Genomic DNA, 21,815 nt, shown 5'->3' with positions numbered 1-21,815 from the left:
TGGATTTCTTTTTTTTATTTCTGTCAGGTTTTGTTTCATTTTGGTGCTTTGTTCTAATGTGTGTCTGTGTTTATAATTGAGGGATTGTCCTTTTTATCTTAATAAAATGTTCCTCTTTGTGGGAATATTTTTTTTTTCTTTTAAAGTCTATCTTGCCTGATAATTGTATAGCCACTTCTGCTTTCTTGTGGTTGCTGTATGCATAGTGTATCATTTTTCATTTTATTACTTTCAATTTATTTGTATCTTTTAATGTAATGTGTGGCTCATGTAGACACCAAAGAGTTGATACTGCTTTTTCAATCCAGTTTCAGTTTCTGCCTTTTGATTAGATAGTATCATTCATTCACATTTAACATTATTTTTATGTAATTAGATATACACTATTGTTTTATTTCTTGTTTCATGAATGTTCCTCTTTTTCATTAATTCTTTTGAAGTAAATGCACATTTTCTAATGTGGCATTTTAATTTCTTTAATGATTTTTCACTATATATTTTTGAGTTATTCCTTTATTGACCGTTCTGATACATACCACATATATTTTAACCTAATACAGTCACCTTGACATTTATACTAACTTAATTCCAGTGAGTTATAGAAATGTTACTCTTATGTATATATATTCCTTTTTCCTGCTTTTTGTGGTATTAATATTGTACATGTTATATTTGTAAATGTTACACAACTAACAATGCATAGTTATTATTTTATATAGTTTTATATAGTTTCTGAGAAGCCAGAAATAGAAAGGCAAGAGGGTGTATGTTTATAGGTTTTGTTTTATCTGTCTTCTTGTTGATCATTTTTTATTTTTTTCATTTGCTCCCATGTATCAAGTTACCATCTGTAGTCATTTTTGTAGCCCCATACACGGGGACCAGTGGTACCTTGTATACAGATTCTTTGATACAACTGCTTTTTAAATCTGGAAAGAGGAAAAAAGTAGAAGAAATATGCACTTACATTGTCTTCATAATTACATAATTACCTTTACTGGAGCACTTTATTTTTTGGTATGGATTCACATTATTGACTGAGGTCATGTTCTTTCAGTCTGAAGAACTTCTTTTAGCTGATTCATTTTTTGGCCAGATCACATCTGCTGAGCCCCTTGGTCCATTTCTCCTTTCAGTGTTTTCATTTTTCAACTGCAGTATGTCCACGTGGTTCATTTTTTATAATTCTTACTTTATAGATATTCCCTATTTGATGTGAGATTGTCATTATGCCTTCCGTCTTTAATCATAATTTCCTTTAGTTATTTTAACTTTTCTTTCTTTTTATGTGCGCGAGCCAGGGGAAGGGGCAGAGGGGGAGAGAGAGAAAGAATCCCGAGCCGGCTCCGTGCTCAGTGTGGAGCCTGACATGAGGCTCGATCTCATGACACTGAGAGCACAACATGAGCCAAAACTGCAGATGCTCAACTAACTGAGCCACCTAGGTGCCTGTTTTAACATATTTATGATGAATGCTTTGAAATACTTATCTTTTAAATCCCATATCTGATCATTCTCACAAGTGGTTACTGTTCCCTAGCTTTTCCAGTACATGAGTCATACTTTCCTGTTTCCTTGCTTGACTCAAATTTTTTCCAGAAACTGAACTTTTTAGATAGCGTAGGAACTCTGGGTAGTGACCCACACCCCTGCCCTCCCCAGGCTTGTGATAATTATTTCATGTTTATTTGCTGAGCAAGTGCCTACATCATTTCTGTGAAGTTCACTCCTCACCCACCATAACACGAAGACACCCCATGCCCACCCCCCACCCACCCTTGTTTGTTTTAGGAAGGTGCAGCGTGGGTGTACCCACAGCAGTACAATGGATCTTTTGTTTTTAACAATGCCCTGGGCATAAATTCCTCTGAAGACTGATCCAGTTAAATTTGGGTTCCTTTGAAGGGATATTCCCCAGGCCAGTGTTTGAGATTTTTTCGGACCCTGGGATAGCTTCTCCCAGCTGACTTTTCCAGTGTTGCTCTCTGACAAACTAGGCAGGCTCTTATTCACCTATATATCCAATGAATCTATAAAAGTTTTCCCAATTGTCTTTCACAAGACCTCTGCTGGTTTTTTTTTTTTTTTTAAGATTTTATTTATTTGACAGAGAGATAGGAGAGTAGGCAGAGCGGCAGGCAGAGGGAGAGGGAGAAGCAGGCTCTCTGCAGAGCAGGAAGCCGGACGCAGGGCTTGATCCCAGGACCCCGGGATCATGACCTGAGCCGAAGGCAGACGCTTAAAGGCTGAGCCACCCAGGCGCCCCTGACCTCTGCTGTTTTTGAGACTACCCTGAGGTTCAAACTTCCCTGCACTGTATCTCAAGTGGTTTCTGTTCCTTTGAGAAAAGATTCGGAGCTCTGTGTTCTACAGCCTGCTCCCCTCCTTTGGCAAATTCTCTGACCCGCAGCCCCTGGGCTGAGGGTGGGGACAGTGGTGTGCTCCCGCTGAGTGCCACCCTGCTCTAGTTGCTTAGCGCTTGGTGGAGGGGTAGCAGCGGCATCCCTGGGACTCCTCTGTTTGCTGCTCCTGGTGTGGACCCCCTCGTACCATAATACTGGGCAAGGGCTGTGAGGGCCCCAGGATTCTCAGCATTGCTGCAGCCAGTGTTGAGCCTCTGTCTCGCAAAGTGCTGATGACTGGACGAAGGGAGTCATCCCCTCTCCACCGTATCACCTGCAAGTTCACTTCAGCAACAGGTAGCTCCGGTCAGCAGGGGAAATGCTGACCTCCTGCCCCTCCTGGGAGGCTGCTGTCTGGGAGCTGGGGGAGGAGGGCGCCCTGCATTCCTGTCTGCACTAGTCTGCAGTGGAGTTTCCATCTAGCTGAGGGGAGGGAGCGAGGGAGGGAGGTCTGGCTTCAACTCCTCAGACTCTCACTGTTCTTACTGACTTTTAGTAGATTTTTGGAACAAATGCTTTTTTCCCTTTTTTCTTTGCCCTAGTGTTACCCCAAACTCAGTTCCCCCCTTGGTGGGTGTGGAGCCCAAAGACACAACCGAGCCAAAGAATAGGAAAAGGAAAGGTTCTACTTGGAACGAGTAAGGAGAACATCAGGAATCTTTCCCACAGCAGTGTCTCCTAGAACAATAAAATTGGGGAAGCTTTGGCTGAGGGTGCATCCATATTTATGAAGGGGCTTGCTCAAGGGGGAATACAGGTTGGAGTTGGGCAAAAAGTCGTCTTAGGGTGGCAGAGTCCAGGTCAACGTCCTGAGGGCCGGTAGGGGCGGGCGTCATTAGGTCTCTGGCTCTGGTGGGTCCAGAGTCTGAGTGCTCAGAGGGGTTTAGATCCTACGAAGGCAACTCACGGGTGTGTGTCAGGCCAGACTTCACTTTTGAATCAGCACTGGGAGTTGGTATGGTTGTTTGTTTGCTTAACAAATTTTTTGTTTGTCTTTCCACAAAGATTATTTCTGTTGTCAGAAAAGTAGTAAATAATAGTTGATGACCATTTGCTGGCTCTGGTTACACACTTCTTCCTCCCCAACCAGGGCCTCAGCCACCAGCCCGTGGGGTGGTCGAGGATTGTGTTCCTGGCAGATGTCATTTCACCTCCTGGGTGGTGCCTCATTTCCCCTACTCTCACCCAAAAGAATGTGTTTAAATCCCTTTGCGTTCCCTGAGCAATAGTGTGCAAGTCCACAAAGTGAATGGCTTGGACTAGATCTCTCAGCTCTTTTGCAGCTTTGAAGTTTTAGCACAGGTTCTTCTAAAGAGTGGTGATAGCATAAAATGCGGTGAACTGCTGTCTGCTCATAATTAATTGAGATAGTTGTCATAACTAACTAGCACTGGAAATTTTATCACTAATTTATTGTTCCTGGTATGATTAGGCTGTCTCCTGGTCTAGTACAGGCTGTTCATTCTTATATGCTTTCCTAAGACGGCCGGGGCCTGAAATCACTTTTCTTATGCCCAGAAAGCTGTCTTTCTTTTTCCGGGAACCCCTATCTCTTTCTGCTTACATTAGGACCATTTCCAGAGGTTATAAATGGTTGTCTTCTAAAAACAATTGACATCACTTTCATTGGGAAGTGGGCTTGTACCGTTTCTCCAGCTGTCATATCACGTTACTATAATTGTTTTAATAATATTTTCAATCATCATTACTTTATGGTATATGCCATTTGTTATATAGTAGTATTTTATTTTAAAATGTTTGACAGATTTTCATTGTTGATTTTTATTTTGATGTCACTGTATCAGAGAATGTGGTTACATAATATGTATATAATTATTATGGATTTCTTACCATTTTTATATTTTTCCTATCACATCGGTGAGATTTTAAAGTGGTTAGAAAAAAATGTTCTCAGTTTCAGATATTGTAATGGAACTCAGTAAAACTGGTAGATTTATGAGGAACATCCTAGTTTTTGCCTATAGTTGGTAATTACAGGACTATTGTTTATTTTATTTAGTTAGTTTTTAAAGATTTTATTTATTTATTGGACACAGAGAGAGAGAGCACAAGCAGGGGGAGCGGCAGGCAGAGGGAGAAGCAGACTCCCCGCTGAGCAGGGAGCCCGATGCAGGACTCGATCCCAGGACCCCGGGATCATGACCTGAGCCGAAGGCAGACGCTTAACTGACTGGGCCACCCAGGCACCCTGTTGTTTATTTTAAAATGAATATTTAAACTTTGAGAAATTTCATTCCTAAGTTTGAGGAAGAATATTGTATTGGTTAAGCACACAAACTATGTATGGGGCAGGCTTCTTGGTTAGAATCTTAGTTTTGATTTTTTTTTTTTTAAAGATTTATTTATTTATTTTTGAGAGAGGAAGAGAGAGTGAACGTGAGCAAGTTGGGGGGAAGGGCAGAGGGAGAGGGAGAGACTCTCAAGCAGATTCTCTGCTGACCACAGAGCCTGATAGGGGCTCAACCTCACAACCCTGAGATTGTGACCTGAGCCGAAATCAAGAGTTGGACGCTTAAGCGACTGAGCCACCCAGGCACCCAGAATCTTAGTTTTTATTCCATAGGCATTGGGCATGTGACATAATCCCTGTATCCCTCAGTTTCCTCAGGATGGATATAAGAACATTATGAACTTATTCCAAGTAATGATTTCTTTTTAGTAGTTGCAATATATTTTAATTGTTTAAATAACCACTTTTGTGTTATTCCTTAATTTTTTACAGCTTATCGTGAGCCTCATTATTATTACCAGTTCACAGCTCGATATCATGCAGCTCCCTGCAATAGTATCTATAATATTTCTTTTGAGAAGAAACTTCTTCAGATTTTAAGCAAATTGGTTCTTGACCTTTCATGTGAAGTTTCTTTACTGAAGTCGGAATGCCATCGTGTTAAGATGCAAAGAGCTGGTTTGCAAAATGAATTGTTCTTTACATTTTCAGGTAAGTGTATATAATTCTTTAAAGAAAACGAAAACAAAAAGCAAATTTTGAAGACATGTGAATTACGTGCAGCATTTTTTGAAAATAAACGTTATAGCTCTGAATATGTTTCATGTTCTCTACTTTGACTTAGTTCTGATAGGCCGCAAAATAAAATTCTGCTGATTCTCGTACTTAATGAAATGTTGGCACTCTCAAATAACTAAACCTTGCTGTGGTAATTTACTAGAGAATAGAATTTGTATAAAGAAATGCCTATCTTGGTATTTAGCTGTTACAAAGATTTAATTTGTAAAAGCACCTAATTCTAATAACATGAGTTAATATTATAGACCAGAGGGACCGTTTTAACAGCTTACTGTGCTTTTCCTAATAACAGCGCAGAGTGGAGGCCCAAGGTTTTCTGGAAAACAAAGAATTGATTTTGTACCTATATGTATATTTATAAAGGGCCTGTTTATGAATAAACACTGTGGAATAACTATCCATATGTTTTTATTGGGTCCCCCTGGCAATAGGACTCCATCCTCTTTCCATCTCAAATGATATTGCTTGCTGTTTTCCTTTCCTCCTTACTCTGTCCTTGATTCCTCTGCTGCTGATGTTTGATTGTACTCACCCATTTCTCCAATTTTCTGGGTTTTGTTTTTTTTGTTTTGTTTTGGTTTTTTGGGTTTTTTTTGGTTTGGTTTTTTGGCCATCAGTGATTGAATTTTTAGACACAACTGAGAGGTGTGAAGCTTTACAGGAGAAAAAACAAGAGTTAAACCCCATTTGCACTGTCTTTTATCTTCTTTACTACTTTTCTCCCTCTTCAGAAAAATTTCCCTCCGTAGCCCCTGAGACAAAGTATCACAGTTAGACTCTTTCTTTAGCTCTTCAAGGACTCACTGTTAGCATTCATAAGAATTATGAGGTCTTTGTACCCAGTGTGTTTAATAGGTGCTATTAATAGGCATTTAATAGTCCTTAGAAGACCTTGAAAGTAAAGTTGAACCCATAAGAGAAAAGATATGATATGCAATAGAAATGAGGCATTGTGGGCTTGATGTGCATTTTTCTAATGACTAATGATGTTGAACATCTCATGTACTTCTTGGCCATTTGTGTATATTTTATGGAGAAAAGTATATTCAAGTCCTTTGCCCAAATTTTATTTTCTTTCCAGCTTTATTGAAATAATTGGCATATAACAGTATGTAAGTTTAAGAAGTACAATGTCAGGATTTCGTGTGTGTGTGTGTGTGTGTATATGTACAAATATATATAAAGTTTATACCCTTTGTCTACTTTATCCATTTCCCTCAGGCCCACCTCCTACCCCAGCAACCACCAGTCAGTTCTCTTCCTGTGAGTGGTTTTTGTCTCTTCTATGTATAAGTGAGACCATAAGTATTTATTTTTCTCTGTCTGAATTATTTCACTGAGCACAATACCCTCAAGGTTCATCTACTTTGTTGCAAATGGCAGAATTTCCTTCATTTTCATGGCTAAATACTGTTTCATTGTGTATGGATACACACACACACACACACACACACACACACACACACACAGTTGTTTCTTTTACTGTGAAGAACTTTTCTAGTTTGATGTAGTTCCACATGTTTTTTTGTTTTCATTGTTTGTGCTTTGGGTGTCCTATTCATAAAGTCATTGGCATGTTCACTGTCAAGGAGCATTCTTGTATGTTTTCTTCTAGGAATTTTATGGTTTGTCTTACATTTAAATCTTTAATCCAATTCAAATTAATTTTTGTGAGTGGTGTGAGATCGGAGTCCAGTTTCATTCTTTTGCATGTGACTGACTATTTGGTTTTCCCAGTACAGTTTATCGTAGAGATTACCTATTCTCCATTGAGTATTCTTGGCTCCTTTGACCTTATGTGCATGGGTTTATTTCCTGGGCTCTCATTTCTCTTCCATAGATCCGTGTCTGTTTTTATGCCAGTACCATACTGTTTTGATTACTATACCTTTGTAATATACATTTAAATTAGAAGTGTACTGCTTCTAGTTTTCCTCTTTCTCAGAAATACATTGGCTATTCAGGGTCTTTTGTGGTCCCATAAGAATTTCAGTATTTTTTTTAATTTCTGTAAAAAATGCTGGTGGAATCTTGATAGAGATTGTACTGAATCCATAGATTGCTTTGGGTTGTATGGACATTTTAACAATGTTGATTCTTTAAATTCATGAACATGGGATATCTTTCTATTTATTTGTGAGTCTTCAGTTTTCGTTATCAATATCTTACTGTTTTCAGTGTACAGATCTTTTACCTTATTGTTTAAATTTATTCCTAAGCATATTATTATTTTTGATGTTTTGATGGGATTGTTTTATTTCTTTTAAGATGATGTGCCGTTATTGTATAGAAATTGATATTGATATTGATATTGATATTTGTATGTTGATTTTATGTCCCACAAGGTTACTAGATTCATTTATAAGATCTGACAAGTTTTTTAGTGGAGTCTTTGGGGTTTTCTATATATAAGATCACATCATCTACAGACAGAGACAGTTTTACTTATTTGTGTTTGATTCAAATGCCTTTTATTTCTTTCTCTTGCTTGATTGCTTGGGCTAGGACTTCTAATACTATTATATTGGAATGGTGAGAGTAGGCACCCTTATCTTGTTCTTGATCTTAGAGAAAAATCTTTCAACTTTTTATCATTGAGTATGGTGTTAGCTGTGGGCTTGTCATATATGGCTTTTATTATATTGGAGTACTTTCCTTTATACCAAATTTATTAGGAGTTTTTATTGTGAATGGCTATTGAATTTTGTCAAATACTTTTGCATCAGTTGAGACGATCATGGGATTTTATTTTTCATTCTGTTAATGTGATACATCACAGTTGTTGATTTGCATATGTTGAACCATCCTAGCATCCCAGGGATGAATCCTGTTTGATCATAGGGTGTGAAGCTTTTAATGTGCTACTGAATTTGGTTTGCCAGTATTTTGTTGAGAATCTTTCCTTCTATATTCATTATATATTGGTCTGTATGTAGAGATACAGGTCTATAGAGATATTGGTCTGTAGTTTTCTTGTAGTGTCCTTATCTGACTTTGGTATCAGGCCATGCACAATGAGTTTGGGTATGTTACCTGTTCTTCAATAATTTGGAAGAGTTTGAGAAGGATTAACATTAGTTTTTTGAAAATATTTGGTAGAATTCACCACTGAAGATACCTGTTCTGGGATTTTTCTTTTGGGGACTAATTCAGTCTCTACTTGCTATTGATCTGTTCATATTTTCTATTTTATCATGATTCAGTCCTGGTGGGTTGTGTGTTTTAAGAATGTACACATTTCTGGGATGCCTGGGTGGTTCAGTCAGTTAAGCTTGATTTCGGCTCAGGTCATGATCTTAGCATTGTGAGATGGAGTCCCATATTGAGCTCTGCACTCAGTGTGAAGTGTGCTTGAGACTCTGTCTCTCTCTCTTTCTCTCTCCCTCTCTGCCCCTGCTTCTCCCCTCACTTCACCCTCTTTCTCTCTAAAGTAAATAAATAAATTCTTTAAAAAAAATATATACTCATTTCTTCCAGGTTGTCAAGTTTTTGGTATATTGTTATTCATAGCAGTCTCTAATGATCCTTTGTATTTCTGTGGATCAGTTGTAATGTCTCCTTACTCACTTATAATTTTACTTATTTGAGCCTCTTTTTTCTTGCTTATCTAGCTAAAAGTTATCAATTTTTTATTTTTTCAAAGAACCAGCTATCGTTTTTGTTAATAATTTCTGTTTTTTCCTATTCCCTATTTCATTTATTTCTGCTTCAATTTTTGTAAGATTTTAATTCCAGCTAGTTAACATATAGTGTTATATTAGTTACAAGTGTACATCCTAGTAATTCAGCACTTCCATACATCACCCTGTGCTCATCATGACAAGTGCACTCCTTAATCCCAATCACCCATTTAACCAGTCCCCCTACCAACCTCCCCCCTGGATTGGTAGAACAAATACTGTTAAAATGTCTATACTGCCCAGAGCAGTCTATACATTTAATGCAATCCCTATCAAAATACCAAAATACATTTTTCACAGAACTAGAACAAACAATCCTAACATTTGTATGGAACCACAAAAGACCCCAACGAGTCAAAACAATCTTGAAAAGGAAAGGCAAAGCTTGGAGGCATCACAATTCTGGACTTCAAGTTATATTACAAAGCTGTGGTGATCAAAACAGTATGGTACTGGTGCAGAAATAGACAGATCAGTGGAACCGATTAGAAAACCCAGAAATGAATACTCTGGTTTCTCTTCAGATCGTATAAATCTTTCGCCTTTAGAAAACCCAGAAATGATTTCGTAACTATACAATCAATGAATCTTCGACAAAGCAAGAAAGAATATCCGATGGGAAAAAGACAGTCTCTTCATCTCTTCAACAAATGGTGTTGGGAAAACTGGACAGCTATATGCAAAAGAATGAAACTGGACCACTTTATTACACCATACACAAAAATAAAATCAAAATGGATTAAAGACCTAAATGTGAGACCTGAAAGTATAAAGTCCTAGAAGAGAACCCAGGAAGTAACTTCTTTGACATTGGTTGTAGCAACTTCTTTCAGGATATGTCTCCTGAGGCAAGGGAAACAGAAGCAAAAATAAACTATTGGGACTTAAAAAAGATTTGCACAGCAAGGGAAACAGTTAACAAAACTAAAAGATAGCCTATGGAATGGGAGAAGATAATTGCAAATGATAGATCTGATAAAGGTTTAGTATCCACAATATATAAAGAACTTGTAAAACTGAACCCCCAAACCAAATAATCCAAAATAATCCAATCCAAAAAATGGGCAGAAGGCATGAACAAACATTTTTCCAAAGAAGACCTCTGCTTTTTTATTATTTCCTTTCTTCTAATGTTGGGACAAGTGTTGTTGTTGTTGTTGTTTTTATTCTTTTTTTTTCCTTGAAGTGTAAACTTGTTTATTGATCTTTTTGTATACTCCTTCGTTTTCTTTTAAGAATTTCCAAGTTTTACCTCTGCATTTAGGTCAAAGATTGATTTTAAGGTAATTTATTTTTAAATACTGTGAAATATGGGTCCAGTCTTCACTGAAGTGTGGATGTTCAGTTGTCCCAGCTGCATTTTTTGGAGACTGTGGTCTCCCCCATTGAATTGTAATGGCACCCTTGTTGAAAGTCAGCTGGCCACAGACATTTGGGTTTATTTCTGGACTCTTCTATTTCATTTTTCTGTGTAACCTGTCCTTATTATAGTACCACACTGCTTTGCTCAGAAGGTTTTGATAGTAGCTTTGTAAAGTGAGATTTGAAATTTGGAAATGCAAGTCTTTCATTTTGTTCTTCTTTCAACATTGCCTTGCCTATTTGAAGTCAGATGCAATTCCATGGTTTTTAGCATCTGGTTTTCCATTTCTGCCAGATAAGGACATTGGGATTTTGGTAGGGAATGTATTGAATCCATAGATAGCTTTGGATAGTATTAACACCTTAATAATATTAGGTCTTCCAATCTGTGAACATGGGCACATTTCCATTCATTTATGTCTTCTTTATTTTCTCAGCAGTGCTTTGTAATTTTCATGGTATAAGTAGTTCACCTCCTTGGTTAAGTTAATTCCTAGGTGTTGTTTTATTTTTTTTTGATGCTATCATAAATGAAGTTATTTTCATATTTTCCTTTTCTCATGCTGTTGGTTGTAGTATATAGAAACGCAGCTGACTTTGTATCTGGCAAGTTTGCTGAATTTATTTGTTTGTACAGTTTTATTTATGGAATCTTTATTCCTACATAAAATGTAACATCATCTGTGAACAGAAATAATTTTACGTCTTTTCCAGTTGGATACTTTTTATTTCTCTTTCTTGCCTTACTGCATTGGCTAGAACTTCCAGTACTTTGTTGAATAGAAATGGCAAAAGTGTACATCTTTGTTTTGAACCTGGTCTTGGAGGAAAAGCTTTTAATCTTTCACCACTGAATGTGATATTGGCTACTGATTATATATATGTGTGTGTCTTTCATTATATGGTAGGATTTTCCTCCTGTTTCTGCATTGTTGAGTATTTTTTTCCATGAAAGGGTGTTGAATTTTGTAAAATGACTTTTCTGTGTCAAATGAGATGGTCATGTGGGGGTTTGGTCCCTTCATTCTGTTAATGTGGTGTCTTACAATGATTGATTTTTATATGTTGATCTATCCTTGCATCCTGCTAATAAATCCCACTTAATCATGGTATATTATCCTGTTAATATGCCCCTGAATTCAGTTTGCTAGTATTTTGTTGTTTTACGTCAGTGTTTATTAGTGATATGGATCTAGAATATTCTTTTCTTATAGTATCTTTGTCTTTTGTGTGCTTTAACAGTTCTGTTCCCACCCTTTTCCATTGTCAGTGCCATAAAATTATGACTTTATAAATTGCTCCCAATATAATTATTTTAAATGAATTTAGTCTCAAATTATGTAGAAAGTAAAGTGTGAAGTTATGAACCAAAGTTATAGTAATACTAGCTTTTAGACTAATTGTTTTTAAATAGCTTCTTAAATCATGTTAACATTGCTGTTAGAATCCAATCTTAAAATAGTAGTAGCTTTTAGCATTACTCACATACTTACCTTTATCCAGATCTTTATTCATAGGGCTTCAAGTTACTGTCTTGTGTCCTTCCCTTTCACCTGCAGGACTCCCTTGAGCATTTCTTGGAGGGCAGGTCTAGTGGTAACAAACTCCCTTAGCTTTTGTTTATCTAGGAATCTTCCTTACTCTAAAAAGACAGTTTTGCATGTTATAGGATTCTTGGTTGATACTTAAACAAACAAACAAAAAAACAACTTTTAGCACATTGAATATATCAGCCTATGACATCTGGCCTCTAAAATTTTTGATGCTAAATCAGCTCATAATCTTACTGAGGATCCTTTGTATAAGACAGATTACTTCTTTCTTGCTGCTTTCATGATTCTTTGTCTTTCAAAAGCTTCATTATAATGTGTCTTCCTGCAAGTCTCTCTGAGTTCACCTTACTTGGTATTTGTTGAGCTTCTTAGATGTTTATATTCATGATTTCATCAAATTTGAGAAGTTTTCAGCCACTGTTTATTAAAATGATTGCTCTGATACTTTCTCTTCTTTCCTTCTGGGACTCCCATAGTATATGTTTTGGTCCATTTGATGATGTTCAAAAATTTTCTTAGGTTCTGCTCACTTTTCCTCAGTCTTTTTCTTTTCCTCAGATTTGATAATTTCGAATGTTCTGTTTTCAAGTGGGCTGATTGTTTCTTCTGCCTGATCACATCTGCCTTCAGATCACTGTAGTGAACTTTTCACTTCAGTTCTACTTGGCAGCTCCAGAATTCTTTTTAGGTTTCCTGTCTCTTTATTAATATTTCCATTTGTTCATACATAATTTTGAGTTTATCTACATCTTCCCTAATTCTTTCCCCGTCTTCCAGGAGGTTGTTTTAAAGTCTTAGTCCAGTAAACTTTACGTCAGGTATTTTTCAGGGATAGTTTCTATTGGTTTACTTTTTTCCTTTGAATGGACCGTACTGTTTCTTTATATGTCTTCTGATTTGTTGAACACGGGCACTCGAATCTAATAGTGTAAGTGTAGAAATCAGATTCTTCTCCTTTTCCAGGGTTTGTTTATTTTGTTGTTGTTTTGTTTATTTTTTTAAATTGTGCCAACGGTCTTTGCGAGATACAAACTTAAGTTCTCTCAGGTCTTGTCTTTTCTTTTACCTTTTTTGTGCATATATGGTCACTTCCTAATTTTTCCCATAAATGTTGCTTTTGGATACCCTACTGCTTAATGTCTGGCTACCCAAAAAGGAAAAGGAGAAAAATGAGGTGAAAAAGGGGCACCGGCCCTTTCTGGTCTTCTGTTAGTCATCTCAGCTAGTGTGAGAGGGGCTTGTGACACGGAAGGAAGTGCAACAGTAATGGCCACCTGCCTCTTAGCTGCATCTCTGTGAAAGAAGCACTGAGCAAATCAAGCACACATCTGATATTTGGAGGTCAGGATTGTTTTTTTTTTTTTTAATTTCCCCCATCTTGGTTCCCACAAGCTGTGTACAGACTGTTTCAAAAATACACGCACAGCTGCCTGCCATGGTTCTTGGGATGTTTGATGGGGAGCCACTACTGTGCTAAGAGCCAAAATTGACTGAAATTAACAATTTGCTGTACAAGCCTTCTCTTGGAGATTGCCATAATTCCATAGACTCCTGAATTCCAAAGCAGTTACATGGCACAGATTATTCCACTGAAATTGTTGTGTATGAGGGGAGACTTCTACTCTGCCACCTTCCCAGAATCCTCCTCAGTGTGATTCTTACCCTTCCTTCTCTATAAGTAAGAAGTTTTTTTCCCCCTCTTGCTTCTTTCAAGATTTTCTTTTCATTTGATTTTCTATAGTTTGAATATGGTATACCCCTGTGAAGATTTTTCAGTATTTATTCTGCATGTTGTCTGTCAGTTTCCTGGAGCTCTGCTTTTGTCGGTCATTAACTGGAAAATTCTCATCCACTATTGCTAAAAAGAGTCTTTCATTTCATTCATTCTTTTCCTTCATTCCTATTGTATGTACATTGTAGCTTTTGTTAGTGTTCAGTTCTTAGAAATTCTTTTCTGTTTGTTTTTTTCCCATCATTTTTTCACTTTGCTTTTCAGATTCGGAAGTGACCACTGACATACTTCAGTCTTCAATCCAGTCTGATTCTCTCCTCAGCCACATTGAATCTCCTGATGAGCTTATGGAAGCCATTCATTTCTTTTATGGTGTTTTTAATTCTGGCATTTCCTTTTGATTCTTTCTTAGAGTTTTAATTTCTCTCCTTATATTACCCATCTGTTCTTGCATGTTGTCTACCTTTTCCATTAGAGCCCTTTGCATATTGTCATAGGTATTTTAAATTTCCAGTCTGATAATGTCAATGTCTCTCCATTTCTGAGTATGATTATAATGCTTGTTCTGTTTCTTTCTTTCTTTTTTTTTTTTTTTTTTAGGATTTTATTTACTTATTTTGTTTTAGAGAGAGAGGGTGAGAGTGGAAGGGGGAAGGGCAGAGGTCAAGAGGGAGAGAGAGAATTTCAAGCAGACTCCACACTGGGCTCAGAGCCTGATACAGGGCTCGATCTCATGGCCCTGAGATCATGACCTGAGCTGAAATCAAGAGTTGGTTGCCCAATCGACTGTGCCACCCAGACACCCCGCTTGCTGTGTTTCTTGAAACTTTTTTGCCTTTGAGTATTTCTTGCAAGTTTTTTTTTTTTTTGAAAGATTTTATTTATTTATTTGACAGAGACACAGCGAGAGAGGGAATACAAGCAGGGGGAGTGGGAGAGGGAGAAGCAGGCTTCCCGCGGAGCAGGGAGCCCGATGCGGGGCTCGATCCCAGGACCCTGGGATCATGACCTGAGCCGAAGGCAGACGCCTAACGACTGAGCCACCCAGGCGCCCCTTTCTTGCAAGTTTTTATTGAAAACTGGACATTATGTGCCTCTTAGTAAGAACAGAGTTAGGTATGTTTTATTATAATATTGTTTATTTATCTCTTTAGGATTTGGGCTCTATTTACTTTTTATGAGAACTATGGGTTTCAGAGGCTAAAAATTTCTGTGATACCCTTGTGTTTGTCTCCTTTGTTGTTTCCCTAAAGTCTTCTTATTAAATAAGGTGTGGGATTTAAAATCCTCCTGTTGTAATCTCCTGGTTTATAAGAGACCCTGTTGATGTGGTGGTAATTTGTAAAAGGCGAAAGATTTATGCGATCTGAAGAGAAACCAGAGTATGATGTGGTGGTAATTTGTAGAGGTAGCAAAAGCATCCTATCGCCCCACAACCAGATCTCAAGATTTGAGACAGCTTAGACCTTTGGTGTGAAACCTTCAGCAGTGTTTTTCCTCCTCTTTCTTGGTTTGCACTGAAAGGCTATAGGTAGTTGGAGTTGGATATTTCCAGTCTGCAAGGTCATTTAGACTCCGGTAAACCTTAAGGTGCTTAAGCTGTGGTAAAATATTTCTCTTTAGGGCAAACTTTTATTGAAGACAAGTGAATATTCTTGGTGCATTTCAAAATGTTTATTTTATTCTTCCTCATGTTAGAAGCACAAGGGGATTTGTTTTCAGTCCCCTCCCTGAGAGCCTCTGGGGACCGATGGAGGCAAAACTCATGAAAGTGTGGAGGTCTCTGTAAGCTGGAATTTTTTAATATTTGAGCTTTCTTACTGTGAGGCTTCAACAGATTCTAAGTTGCAGTTTTTTCCTACTGGTACTAGCTCCCCTGGCAGGCTCTTGTTCTAGGGCTTCTGCTCCTGGTAAGCAATAATTCTCCATATCCACCTTTTTTTCCCTAAGGTTGTGTGGGCAGCAGTTTTCCTTGAGACCTCAGTTGTCTGGTGAATCAAAGAAGAGTTTGTGAGTCTCAGTTTGTTCACCTCTTTTCCTGTGAGGACAGGAGTGACAGCATCCAAGTGCCTTTCATGTTGGACTATAAACCGGAAGTTGTCTTTTATCTTTTTTATTTCTTAATGGTTCTGTTACTGATTTTTCTTGTGTTTAATTGACTATAAAATAACATGTTGATTTTATTCTCATTTCCTTTTCTGAATATATTCCAGTTATTTCCTTGGCAGCTATCCTGAGTTTTACAGTTAATAACTTGAATATGTAACTGTATAGTTTGAATACTAGCCTAGTTTGAACAGTGTACCAAAACTCTGCTCCAGTATAGTTTGTTCCTTCCTCCCTTATGGTGTTCTCAGTAATTGCATTATTATACAGTGTTTACCACTAACATAGATTTATGATTATTATCTTATGTATTTCTTTTTAATCATATACATAAAAAAAGTGAAGTTAAAAGAATAAAAATACAACAATATTGCCATATGTCTGTGGAGTTGACTTTACACTATTCTTTATTTCTTTGCATAGCATTGAATTACTGTCTGTCATCCTGTTATTAGCTAATGTTGCAAACATTGTGGTTGGAATATTTTACTTTCTTCTTCATTTCTGAAGGATACTTTTCCAGATAAGGATTCTTGGTTGGAAGCTTTTTTCTTTTAACACTTTAAATATGTTATCTCACTGCCTTTGACCTCCATGGGTTTTTTTTTTTTTTTTATAAGAAATCTGCTATTAATCTTTTTATAGACTTATAATAAGTGACAACTTCCTTTTTTTTCTTCTCTTTTTCTGCTTTCAAGATAATTTCTTTGACTTTGATTTTTGACAGATTGGTTATAATGTGTTTCACTGTTAAATTCCTTGCCTTTATCCTACTTGAATTCCATTGATCTTTTTGGATATGTAGATAGTGTCTTTTATCAAATTGGGACATTACTGGCATTAATTTTTCATATGTTCTTTTAGTTCATTTCTTTTCTTCCACCTTTGACCCCCAGTATGCATATGTGGGTACCCTTGATGTGTCGCAGGTCTCTTAGGCTTTCATTTCTTGTCCTGATTTTTCTCTCTGCTCCTCTAACTGGTAATTTCAGTTTACCTCTCCTCAAGTTTACTGATTCTTTCACAAGATCAAATCTGTAATTGAAAGCCTACAGTGAGTTTTTCATTTTCATTGTTGTAACCATCAGTTCCAGAATTTCTTTTTGGTTTCTTTTTATGTCATCTTTCACTTTATTAATATGTTCTGTTTGTTGAGAAATCATTTTCCTTTTTGTTGTTCTATGTTCATTATTTCCTTTAGTTTTCTGAGTATATTTAATACAGTTGATATAGAATCTGTCTAGTAATTCCAATTTCTGTGCTTCCTCAGGGATAGTTTGGTTTTTTTTTTTTTTTTTTTTGGCTGTTGGTTCGTACTCTTCTTTCTTCACATTCCTTATAATTTTTTTTTGAAAACTGTACATTTTTAATATTCTAACAGGTAGTAATCATGAAGTCAGATTCTTCCACCTCTTTTGTGTTTTTGTTGCTCATGTGGGTTGTAGTTGTTTGTTTAGTGATTTATCTAAACTATGTTTCTAAAGACTATATTCGTTGTTGTATGTGATCTCTCATGTCCTTTAGCTTGATGTTAGCTAGTGTTCTGATAAAAGATTCTTTAAGTGCTGTGCGTAAGTCAACTTCTGTTGACTCAGCATTTCCTTCATTGATGTAAAAATGAGGTATTTTCCAGAGTTTCAACAAACTTGATTTTGACTGTTTTGGGTCATTTTTGTCAGCATTTCTGTGGTAGGATGTGGCTTGAAGTATCCTACTTTACCACTTTACAGCTGTCATTTTTGTCTTTTTCATTTTTAAATTTTGTAGAAAGTTTCATATAAAAAGATTAAAAAAAGAGTACATAATTTCATATAAGATGAGCTTGGCCGTCTAGCCTAAGTAAAGCAGGTATATCAAAGGAGGCAGGGGTTCAGAAAGAAATTGTGCTCTGTCAGATCCAGAGAGCTAATGGAGTGAACTGATGTAGACAGCGTAAGTGCTGTGTGGCTTACCTAACGTGGTACTGGGCAGCAGGGGGATATGCTGCCTGTTGGCTCTTACTACCTTTAGGACTGAATTATAACTTAAACATTCTAGATGTTCATGACTTGATTAATCACTGTCTGTACTGCTTCTAGAGTCTGGATAATTTCTGTGGATTCTCTGTTATTGTTTCCAGCAATTTTGCTTTAGTTTAATATAATTTTTTTTAAAGATTTTGTTTATTCATTTGAGAAAGAGAGCTAACATGAGCAGGGTGAGGGGCAGAGGGAGAAGCAGACTCCCCGCCAAAGAGGGAGCCCAATCATGACCTGAGCTAAAGGCAGACACTTAAACAACTGAGCCACCCAGGCGCCCCAATAAATAGCATATTTTGATGGATTTTTAAATTTGCCTTAAACTTTTATACAGATTCAAATTAAAAACAAAATTATGTATCTTCATAATCTGATCTCATAATCATACTATGATAAATTGGTAGACTCTGGTCTACCGTCTTCTGAATTCATAATGAACAGTAGTTTCAAAAGCTTTACCTTAGGTAAATAATATTTTAAATATTTGGCTACATTTTGAAAATGCTTTCTTTAACTCTACTGTATATTTTTGATACATAAGTCTAGAGATTTTGAATTTCTTGGGTCTATTTTTTTTTTTAAAGATTTTATTTATTTATTTATTTGACAGAGTGAGAGAGCACAAGCAGGGGGAACAGTAGAGGGAGAGGGAGAAGCAGGCTCCCCACCAAGCAGGGAGCCCGATGCGGGCCTCAATCCCAGGACCCTGGGATCATGACCTGAGCCGAAGGCAGATGTTTAATCATCTGACTCACCCAGGCGCCCCTCCTGGGTCTATTTTTATGATGGTCATTTTTAAAGGATTTAAAAAATAGTCCATAAAAAAAAAATACTTTTTTCCAAATCTATAGTCCTGCTTGGAGATCTGCTTCAGCTTAACATCTGTTCTGTTTGATTTTATAAAATCACTCTGATGTACTATATTGTCTTTTTTGTGATGTTTTATAATACTTTATGATATCAGTTCAGATGGCAACAGGGAAATTTCATGATGTGTACTGGTTTGGGGAGATAATAAAAAAGAATATTGCAATAACGAAGATTTCCCAGTATTCTACAAGTGTATTCTGCATTATTAATACTTTTATGGTCAATTTTATTATCTTCATATCAGTGCTTGTCCATCTGACATATTTTATATAGTATCAGGCAAATGTTGATAATATGAGCAAGGATCTATATTCTCATATAGAGAATTTGTGGAAAGTAAAATAGTCATGATTGCTTGTGGTTATAGATAGCTTAGATTGTTAAGATTGACATATTTATATTTTAAATCATAGTTTCACAGCTAGAAAGAATGACAAAATCATAATATTTAGCCCTTGTTTTATAGAGCAGAGACTGGGTCTCAAAGAGATATTAAATAATGTGCCTGTGTTATTTAGTGCTAAACCTAGGGATAGAAATCAGATTTCTTTTTATATATTTTGATCAATAGTGGGAAGTTGCTGAAGGTTTTAGAACTGTGGTAATTAAGTTGATGAAATAATTTAGAAAGATTATTTAATGGAAATCCTTAAGTCATCTTTTTCTGATTTCCTCTTTGATTTTTATGTCTCCACAAGTTTTTATGTCTTCCACATTGTACAATTAAGTGGTGTATAGTTATTCCTAGTAGCCTCTTAATGATCCCTTGAATTTTCATGTTATCGGTTGTTGTGTCTCCTTTTTTATTTATAATTTTGTTGGTTTGGGCCCTTTTTTCCTTGGTTAGTTTCACTAAGGGGTTATAACTTTTGTTTACTTTTCAAAGAAGCAACTCTTAGTTTGGTGAAGCTTTTCTATGATTTTTCTGTTCTCTATTTCATGTGTTTCTGCTGTAGTCTTTATTCTTCTCATAATTATCACATCAGGCACTGTTGTTATTGTTACTAACATTATTATTAATTCTTAGGTTCACTGTAATAGTGAGGTTTTCCTGATTTATATAAAACAAATCTTTGGCTTAGATTTATAGCTGAATAGTATAGTTGAATATTAGGAAATTGCTTAATTATTAGTGGAAGAGAAATATTAGATAAATGACCTGTTTTATATTTCAAAAACCAATTTTCATACTGTGATACAGACTTTGGGCCCTTGATAAAATATAATGTATTTTCTCAGTTTCATCTCTAGACACTGAAAAAGGACCTAAGCCATGTGTGGACCATAGTTGTGAATCTTCCAAAAGACTGTCTAAGGTATGTTATGTGAGGCTGGAGAAATTAAAAAAAGAAAAAAATGAACATGCTCGGTGTGTAAGTAAGCATCTTAGCTATTTATTGAACACATCAAATCCACCCCCCCACATTTAGGAAATTCAGCAGTAAAAATAAAACTTCATCAAATAACAAATGACAAGAACGTAATACAGTTAATATTTTTATGAAATGCTTTAAAATTTAGCATCTTGTAACTGTGTTAAGAGATATGATTTTTCTTTCTTTGGCCTTATTTGCTGTTCCATGTTAATTTATAATTACTAAACAAGTAGAATTCTCTCAGTGTTACTGTTACCCATCCTAAAATTATAAATTTGATCTACCATGTTTGTTAACCATTTTCATATTGCTCTAAAACCAGCATCCTGTGTCTGTGTTTAAGGCAGAAATTAGGCTGAAGCTCCCAGCAGCAGTCCAATTTAGTTTTCTCTTTCATGTTATACTTCACATGCTGTTCACACTCAGTAACTTCCTGCAGTGTTGTGTCCTGTCTCTGGTTACTCCTCAGTGATAAGAAGCACTTTGTAAGAAAATGTTATTTTTAAATACTTGGAATTTAAGATTACTTACATTATGATAATTGTCAAAATTTCCTTATGAAGGTATAGGTATTGCATATTCAGGTCCACACCCATTACTTTTGCCAGGTGAAAATGACAGGGGAATGACTTCTTTATTTGTGCCCTGTAAGCCTCCCAAAATTTAGCTACATCATCAATCTATATGTTATCAGGTATTTCCATTTAAAAATTGTCCTTAGGAGTTACCTTTCATCTCTGAGGTAGTTTTTGTTTGTTTGTTTGTTTGTTTTTTAACTTTACTTTGGAAATAGTTATGTTCTGGGGCACCAGGAACAGAGAGCAGTCAGTCTTATTTTTTGATTACTGTTTCTTAATCCATGGTTATTGTGCTCATCATCTTTAATTAATGGCACATCTTTTAGACTTCCACCAATTTTCACACTTTTAAATGGTCATAGACCTTCAGCTGATATAATTTCTTAGTGATGTGGGAATGTGTGTTCAAGCAGAGGAATTAGGAGTAAGGAAGGAAACAGAGACATTTTATTATTTTCCTTCAAGGTGATATCATGCTGGTATCCATTTGTAGTTCCCTTATATCATTTAATATTGAGAATCAATTTTATTTGTACTTCTTATATGAAAACAGAAAAAAAATCAAATTCTGCATTCCATGAAACTTGCAATAACAAAGGTCTGCAATTTTATTAACTCCTTGAGAATGTTACATGGCTGTATTAGGTTGCTTAATGAACATTCTGTGCGTGATTTTTCCTGTCATTTGGATACCTTTTTTGAAATTTTTTTTTGCTATACATCTGTTTATCTGCTTTTTCTCTTCTGCTCTCCTTCCTGTTCCCTTTCTTTCTTTTCTAGGCTTCTGGGCATAAAATGGTCTCTTTTTGCCATAATATTATGTTAAAGTATTTTTCTGGTCGATGGAAGTGTAATAATAGTTAGCATAATAATAAAAAGAATTCAAAATCTCCAGAGCAGAGTATTTTCACAGAAGCATTCTGGGGACTTTGATTTACAAATCTGAAAAATTATTTAATATTATCTGCTTTATTTTTCATTTCATTCAGTTTTCAACTTTTGGGTCTTTTCATTTTGTATTAACTCTTATTTATTACTAAATACACTTTAAATTTAGCAAGATCTAAGTAAGCGGAAATGTTCCCCCAA

The 21,815-nt window shown here is 36.2% G+C and overlaps 1 protein-coding gene across 3 annotated transcripts in view; it reads left to right on the top strand.

Moving 5' to 3' along the window:
* The window catches only part of ZPBP (zona pellucida binding protein), a 109,291-nt gene that overhangs the window by 28,800 nt on the left and 58,676 nt on the right, over positions 1-21,815 (top strand). For all 3 annotated transcript variants that reach the window (XR_004302535.1, XM_032430479.1, XM_032430480.1), the window contains exons 5-6: positions 5,146-5,364; positions 20,012-20,088. Coding sequence is in view for 2 of the 3 variants with exons in the window: in XM_032430479.1 (XP_032286370.1) it covers positions 5,146-5,364; positions 20,012-20,088 (296 nt within the window). In the remaining variant the exon portion in view is untranslated. The remainder of the gene's footprint in view (positions 1-5,145; positions 5,365-20,011; positions 20,089-21,815) is intronic.

This window comes from Phoca vitulina, unplaced genomic scaffold (genome assembly GCF_004348235.1).
Source record: "Phoca vitulina isolate PV1807 unplaced genomic scaffold, GSC_HSeal_1.0 scaffold44, whole genome shotgun sequence".
Lineage (NCBI taxonomy): Eukaryota > Metazoa > Chordata > Mammalia > Carnivora > Phocidae > Phoca > Phoca vitulina.
Note: the sequence above shows the minus strand (reverse complement) of the source record. Positions and strands in the feature narration are given on the sequence as shown.